We start from the raw sequence: 7,986 nt of genomic DNA, 5'->3' as shown, positions 1-7,986 counted from the left end.
GCGCTGGTTGTAATTAGTTGGGCTGGGACACAAGTCTAGGTCTCTTTAACTGCCGCGCTTTTGTTGGGGGAAGCACCAGCTCAGCTCTGGTTGTCACTACGTGGGGACAACTGTATGTGGAGGGACATCTCCCAAGAGGATTGGCTGTATTAAGCTGTTTCCCATCGCTACAACAAAGCACACAAAGCTAGCTACTGACAAAGAAAACTGGTTTTCTTGAGCCCACAGTTTAGGAAGTCTAAGACCTAAACAACGTGGCACTGGCTCTACCAAGGAGCCCCTTGGCAGCACCGTATCACAGCAGATGGTGTCACGTCAGAGCCTATACGTGACACAGAAGTCACACGGTGAGATGTGAAGCTGGAAGAGAGGCCAGGGCCAGCCTTGCTCTTTCATAGTAACACTCCCTGGTGGAAATTAACCGGGGTCCCACACAAACTGTGGGAGCCCGTTCTAAGGAGGGCACCTGCAGTGACTCGGCGGCCTCTCATTAATGCTAGTGTAGGTGGCGGCAACACTGAGAAGGTTGAAAAGGGACATGGCAGGAGTCAAGGGCAAAAGAGGCCTGGGAGGGTACGAGGTTAAGACCATGGAGCGGGACAAAGAAGCTTGAAAGTCCTTGAGCTGGTCTAGCTTACTACAAAACCTAAAGGCCAGCCGAGCAGGAGGCCGGAGGCCGGTGGATTTCTGTGAGTTCGAGGCCAACCTAGTCTACAGAGCGAGTCCAGGACAGCCAGGGCTCTTGTTACCCAGAGAAACCCGGTCTCGGAAAAACAAAAGCAAAACAACAAATAAACAAACAAACAAAACCTAAAGGCCTTCACATTGGCTGTGCCTTTGGTTTGGGGCCACACTGCCCGCACGTGTAATCCTAAAGCAGTGTTAAAGAAAAAAAGGGGGAACAGGTAGAACTAATTCCAGTGCATTGCATTGGATCTAACTCACTGCAGCCTAATATTATTATTCTGTATGGAATTCACATGAAGTTGTTACAACTTTTTGTCTTCCTAAGTCATCAAAAGCAGACTTGTGGCATATTTCAGCTTGAGCTAAGTACCTCTGGGTGCTCAACATGCCACACATGCCAACTTTACTGGCCACTGCAGGCCAGTGAGTGCCTGGCTCCCTCCGGTGTTCAATGTTCAGGGCTATCCCTGAAGCAGCATTGTGCTTGGAAATCAGCTGCCTTCATGCCTCTGTTCATCAGCTGGCATTTTATTCCGGAGCAGTTGGTTATCTGCCTCCCTATGGGCTACCACTCCCAGGAAAGCAGAAATCCCAACTTCTGTACTGCTCTGTTCCCAGAAACATCATCACAACAGTGATCCTTTAGCTAATATTTTTCAAAGGATTTGAAGATTCCAGATTCACCATTGTCACCATTGAAGTCAATGTCCATCCAGTGGGACATCAGCGGAGGAGGATAGAGACGGAGAAACATTCTGCAAAACACACGGTGGCAGAGAGCCAGTCCAGAAGTCCATTAGAGATAAAAGGCTGGTTCTCGGATGCCAAGAGAGAGGCTGGCACTCCTACTGGCAGCCTTTCCTTTCAGCTGTGACTTGACGGTGTTGATTCAATCACAGGCTTGTCCAGTTTTATGAGAAACCACCTCTCCAAGTGGCACTTCCGTCTGCCACCAGTAGATGGAGCAGTGTCATTAAAAGTACACTCATAGTGTCTAACCAGTTTCTCAGTGGACTCTGCTGAGTTCTCTTCTAGAAGGGCCTGTCATCTGTTCCTCCCTCCCACCGAGGAACTGAGGCCTCAGTTGCCGTGGGTGTTTCCAGCCAGGGTGGTCAGATTCTGGAGAAGGCAAAGTAGGCCGACCCCAAAGGCCTGGGGGAGATAGGCAGGTTTCCCTCCTGGGTCTTAGAGCACAAGGCTAGGACATGACTCACACTTGGGGTGTTCACATCCACCTAGAACCTTTCTGCTCTTCCAAGATCGAAACAAGCTCATTAAATAGGTTGGTAGGCGTGACACGGCCTGCACATCTGAGACTGGCAATCTGGCTGCCACGGAAGAGCTGTGGTAGTCAGGGAATGTTTCCTTCTCAACTTTTCCTCTTTGGTTCTTCAGTGACCATGTGTAGCTAGCTAGCTCATAGCCATGTCTCCAGTGGAGGTGAGACTAGCCTTGGTCCCCTTCTGGCCCTCAGACATCCCAGTCACCTCTTGAATATGGGCTCAGACATCCCAGTCACCTCTTGAATATGGGATCTATTTTAGAATTCAAAATTTGGGAGTATAGGCCAGGAAAAGGTCGCTCAGCCGGGGCTCAGTTGGTACGCTTCCTCTAGAATATTCTGTCCTTTGGATTACAAGTTGTCACGATTGGCATTGCATAATCCAGTCCAGTCATCGCAGCAGAAAAGAAAAATAATTATTGGCATGAAGGTTTTTTTTATAATTCTAGCTCATTTCATTACGGTGTCTGGTGTTACACCCTCCTCCCTAACTAACCCATCCACACAGCTGGCAAGTAGGACACTAAGACCCTAGTTAAGGGCTCCATAGGCCCAGCCAGCCATGAAACGCCATTCCGTCTTCCAGAGAGTACGGTTGGTTTTTTTGGGGGGGGGGGTTTGATATTTTGAGACAGGTTTCTCTGTGTAGCCTTGGCTATCCTGGACTCACTTTGTAGACCAGGCTGGCCTCGAACTCACAGAGATCCACCTGCCTCTGCCTCCCAAGTGCTGGGATTAAAGGCATGGGCCACCATGCCTGGTTGAGTAGGAGGGGTTTAAATCCATTATCAGGAAACGTCTTTGATGGGAGAAGATTCCTTCGTTGTTATCGTCATTGACTGTTGTATCTTATACATGTGCCCGCATTTTCATTCTGCTAATTTTGCCATCCTCTATGCTCAGACAGCCCTCCAATCCCCCTCCTATTTGGGGAAATCACCTTTCAAATGTTACCCCCTTCATGGGTCTTTTTTATTTTCTTAGCCACAGTGAAACCTTTCTTCTCCCAGATTCTTATAGGACTTTGGTTTGTTTTTTGTCTACCTGTTTGTTTGTTTGTTTTTCTGGCTGAATTTAGCTCAGCAAAACAACAAACAAACAAAAAACCCATTTCTGTTCCCTTTGAATGTCTCACTCAGCTTTGGCTGAGGGGTCTCTAGTATCTGGAAAGTTTGTTTCAAGGGCCCACAAGTGACTTATTAGCAGAGGGAGGAGCTGGTGAGCCACTAAAAGTATCTTTTCCAGAGCCAGACATGGAGGTGCACCTCTGTAATTCTGTAAACAGAGACAAGGGGAACTGAATTTGAGGCTAGCCTGATCTAGATTGCAAGATCCTATCTCAAAAGAGGGGAGAAAAGTAGAGAAAAAGGGGACAAACCCCAATTATTGAGTTAGAGCATGAAAAATGTCATTTAATTTTTGAGTTTTTTACCGAGAATTCTCACTCAACGTGCATTAGCGACATTATAAAACTGATAGGTCCACAAATAGCCACACAGCCTTATTTAGACATTTCTTATATCTCAAAAAAGTACCTTACTCTGAGGGTCTGAGGCAGGAGAGAGTGTTATTGGGAGCGGGGAAAGAAGTGGGGTACTGGATGCCCATAACTTATTGACCAATATCTACTGTGTTGTTCACTCCAGTCATCTGTTGTTGTTGTTGTTTGTTTTTTCAAGACAGGATTTCTCAGGTAGGGGTGGTGGCCCACACCTTTAATCCCAGCACTGGGGAGGCAGAGGCAGGCAGATCTTTGTGAGTTTTAGGCCTGGTCTACAGAGTGAGTTCCAGGACAGCCAGGACTACACAAAGAAACCCTGTCTCGAAAAACCAAAAAAAAAAAAAAAAAAGAGTTTTTTTCCTGGTTGTCCTGGAACTCACTCCATAGACCAGGCTAGCCTGACCTTGAACTCTGCCTCCCAAGTTCTGGGATTAAAGGCGTGTGCCACCACTACCTGGCCACTTCCACCATTTTACCACTCATTTTTCAGTACCTGCGGTTCACCAGTGGATAAATAGTACCAAGACACTAATAAGTAAGTCTTTGGCTCTCTTGTATTTTCTTTCTTTTTTTTAAATTTTCTTTCATAAATGATTATTAAAAGTAAACAGAACCTGTAACTTCTCTTGAAATTGTCACAGAAAGAACACAACAACAACAAATACGACACGATTTCCCCCAACCTTTTTGTACAGGAAATGAGAGTCTACAATCTCATCTTCTACCACCTCCTCCAGAAGTTTCGATCTAGACCTAGATTTATTCAGTTGAGTTGCAATTTAGCCTAGGGTGGAGTGTCAAACTTTAAGTTCCTTTTGCCACCGGGTAACTCTAGGTCTTTTGGGTTTCTATTTTTAAAAAAAGAGGTGCTGGCAAATTAGGGACGTGATTGCCTAATTGGACCAGTCTAACCCTTCCCTCGACCAGTGCCGGCAACTAGGTCCCTTTAAGAGACCAGAAACGGCGTCCGGCGTCGCAGCCCTAAAGGGATCCTCTCCTGTGCTCCTCCCCTGTCCGCGCGGCGAATGGTTCGCGCCGGCCTATATTAACCCGAGATCTTCCTCCCGGACGGCAATGATGTGAGGCGGGCAAGTCGGCCATCGCTCGCACGACCACAGAGGGCGCGCTGCAGTTCGCCGAGAACCCCGAAACGGAGCCGGACAACCCCGGGAGGGAAGCAATGAGGTAGCGGCAGTCCCGGAGCTGACGATGTGCGCGTCCTGCCCTCGGAGCCCGCTGCTACCCTGGCCGAGGCGGCCGAGCGCGAGTCCGCCGCGTCCCCTCGGAGTGAGGATGCAGTGAGCTACGGGACTGCTGTGCCTGGCCCGCCGCGGCCAGCCGGACCCCTCGGACCGCACTTGGGACAAACTGCTCATTCCAGGACCAGCCCAGCTGAGGGGCTCGCCCTCTCCCGCACCCACTGGGGGGTGGGGAGCACCGGCCCCTGGGCGCACTGCTGTAGTTTCCGCGGCTCCTGGCCCTGGACCAAGACTTGTGTGTGTGTGTCACGTTCGCTGAAGAAGAGTTCCTGCTTATTCTGTCACCATCCCGGGTGCTTTGGCCGACCCTCCTCCCCCTTCTATTTATTTGTAGGCATTAATTTGCCTTTCCCCCCCTAATTCCGCGCTCCCCCTTCTCCGCTCTTTCTCATCTTGTTGCTCGTCTGAGACTTTTATCCTGGTCCTTCTTATTTAGGCTTCTGTAATATCATCTCTCTCTCTCTCTCTCTCTCTCTCTCTCTCTCTCTCTCTCTCTCTCCCCCCCCCCCTCCTCCCCGCCCCCGTGTGTGTGTCTGTGTATACCTCTCCTTTACATACTCGAAGCATACATATGTATATATATATATTTTTTTCCATTCTAAGATTCTATCCTACCCCCTGCGGGGCTCTCAAGCACTATCTGGCCTCTCCTGCCTCCATCTCCCTGTCCCGGCCGTGCTCCCAGCTGGAGTTTTATTTTCCGGGCTTGCCCGGGCCAAGCGCAGCCGGGGCTGGTGGCCCTGCGGGGCTTTCACCCCGCGCTCGGCCGCCGCCGCCCAGTTGCTCCCGGGCGTCCTCCGGAGATGCTGCCGTGGAAGAAGCACAAGTTCGAGCTGCTGGCCGAGGCGCCGCCGCGGCAGGCGTCCAAGCCTAAGGGCTACGCTGTAAGCCTGCACTACTCTGCGCTCAGCTCCTTGGCGAGGGCCTGCCCGGAAGGCGCGCTCAGCCGAGTGGGCAGCATGTTTCGCTCCAAGCGCAAGAAGCTGCACATCACCAGTGAGGACCCCACTTACACAGTGCTGTACCTGGGTAATGCCACCACCATCCAGGCGCGGGGCGACGGTTGCACTGACCTAGCGGTGGGCAAGATCTGGAGCAAGAGTGAGGCAGGCCGTCAAGGCACTAAGATGAAGCTGACTGTGAGTGCACAAGGCATCCGCATGGTGCACGCCGAGGAGCGAGCGCTGCGGCGGCCAGGCCACCTCTACCTGCTGCACCGCGTCACCTACTGTGTGGCCGACGCGCGGCTGCCCAAAGTCTTCGCGTGGGTGTACCGGCATGAGCTGAAGCACAAGGCAGTGATGCTCCGCTGCCACGCGGTGCTGGTGTCCAAGCCGGAGAAGGCTCAGGCCATGGCCCTGCTGCTCTACCAGACGTCAGCCAACGCTCTGGCAGAGTTTAAACGTCTCAAGAGGCGGGACGATGCGCGTCACCAGCAGCAGGAGTTGGTGGGCGCACACACTATCCCCCTAGTGCCGCTGCGCAAGCTGCTTTTGCACGGACCTTGCTGCTACAAGCCGCCAGTGGAGCGCAGCCGCAGCGCTCCCAAACTAGGCTCGATCACGGAGGACCTGCTTGGGGAACAGCAGGAGGAGGAGGAGCTTCAGGAGGAAGAAGAGGAGCACCTCCAGGGCTGCCTGGAGGAGGAGGAGGAGGAAGAAGAGGACCATGTGGAGGATGGAGATCCAGCAGAGGAAGAGGCTGAAGCGCAGAGCGCGCTGGTGGTGGCTATGCACTTGGAATGTGAGGACTTGCAGGACCCGCTGGAGAATGGCCACGGGGAGGTGTTGGGGGACAGCAGGGTCTCACTGGGCCCCAGCTCTGGGACATCGCCTCCTCTGCCAGCCTGTGCCTCCGACGTGAAGGCCCAGCTGTCGCAGCTTATTAGTGACCTGAGCAATCTTAGCTTTGGCAATGACGTGTGCACCCTGGAGTCCGATTTAAGGGTGACGCGCCTGCTGTCGGGCGAGAGCACCGGCAGTGAGAGCTCCATCGAGGGTGGAGGCCTGGATGCCACCTCTGTCACCTCTGGCAACTCATCCGGCCCAGCTGACAGCGCTGGCTTAAATGAGCCCTACTCAACCTAGCTACTAGAAGACTTCCCCATGCGCCTGGTACCCCACAGTGGCTCCCCAACAGTAGTTCCGTTCCCCCTAACCTCCAGGAAAGAGAAAATTAGGCACCTATGGTCTAGACCCGAGTTTGGAGTTTCCTGGGGCTCACTCTTTGTGAGCAGGGAGAGAAGCACTACAAAGGAAAGGGACAGACTGTCTGGGGTTGGCGAGGATGTGGGAGACTGGAAAGCTGGCTGAAGTCGGAAAAGGCCAAGGGCGGGCTGGAGGTGCCCAGCAGCCAGTTTCCTGTTTGTGAGGCAGCTGGGGCTTGGGAGGGAGGGGTTCACTTCCTCTCCAGGCCCCCCTCTGACTGGAAGGCCTCTCTCTTGTCATCAATCTCTCATTAACAAAGTCACTCTGGTAATGTTGAAGGCTCTAATGCCACTTACCTGCCCCCGGTTCTTTGGGATATGAGAGTTTGGGCTGTTTATCTCAGACCCAAGCTCTTGAAAGAATGCCAAATTTCTCAAATAACTCTGGGGGGGGGGGTGAGTGGGGCAGGCTATGAAAGTTGTGTTTTGTTTACAGTTAAAGACATCTAATAAGTTTTTTAATTATTATTAAAGGAATTTTCCTTTAGAAATACACCTTCCTCCTGCCCCAAAGTTCCTACTCCATGATGCTGTGTAAAATACTTTTACACTGTTGTGAAGTATTTTTGACTGGTGTGTGTGTGTGTGTGTGTGTGTGTGTGTATGTGTATGTGTGTACACATAGCTGTGTTCTCAAAGTTGAATGTCTTATCTATCTTTTGCTGTGCAGAAGATACCTGTAAAATGTTGTTCAGTTGTATATACGGATATCTGTATAAAACATTTTGTTATTATTATTATTATTTTGAGCAGTATTGTTTGCTTCTGTTTGCATGTCAGCGGAGAGAGAATAAAGAGGAAACGCTGTCAGAACAGGGGAACCTCTGGAAGTGCTGCCCAAGATGATTGGCGGTGGGGATGGGGTGGAGGTGAGGGTGGGGTGCCTCCAACCTTAGAGGGGTCCTACAGGGATTGGAGAGAGCTGGAGAAGGTGAAACTATACAGCCTATTTTCTAGAGGGTTTTTGGTTTGCTTGTTTGGTTGGTTTTTCGAGACAGGGTTTCTCAGTGTAACAGCTCTGGCTGTCCTGGACTCCCTTTGTAGACCAGGC

At 51.3% G+C, this 7,986-nt stretch overlaps 1 protein-coding gene across 1 annotated transcript; it reads left to right on the top strand.

Moving 5' to 3' along the window:
- Positions 1-4,508: 4,508 nt before the first annotated feature.
- Positions 4,509-7,680, top strand: FAM43A (family with sequence similarity 43 member A). Its single transcript, XM_084801482.1, has one exon. The coding sequence runs from the start codon at positions 5,533-5,535 to the stop codon at positions 6,814-6,816; it is 1,284 nt and encodes a 427-aa protein (XP_084657608.1). The 5' UTR covers positions 4,509-5,532; the 3' UTR covers positions 6,817-7,680.
- Positions 7,681-7,986: the final 306 nt, after the last annotated feature.

The sequence above is a fragment of the Acomys minous genome (genome assembly GCF_964271855.1).
Source record: "Acomys minous genome assembly, chromosome: 11".
Classification (NCBI taxonomy): Eukaryota; Metazoa; Chordata; class Mammalia; order Rodentia; family Muridae; genus Acomys; species Acomys minous.
The sequence above is the reverse complement of the archived record's forward strand: the minus strand, read 5'-3'. Positions and strand labels throughout refer to the sequence as shown.

Coding starts and splice junctions, on each gene's coding strand:
- FAM43A (XM_084801482.1), top strand. CDS start 5,533: ATGCTGCCGTGGAAGAAGCACAAGTTCGAGCTGCTGGCCGAGGCGCCG.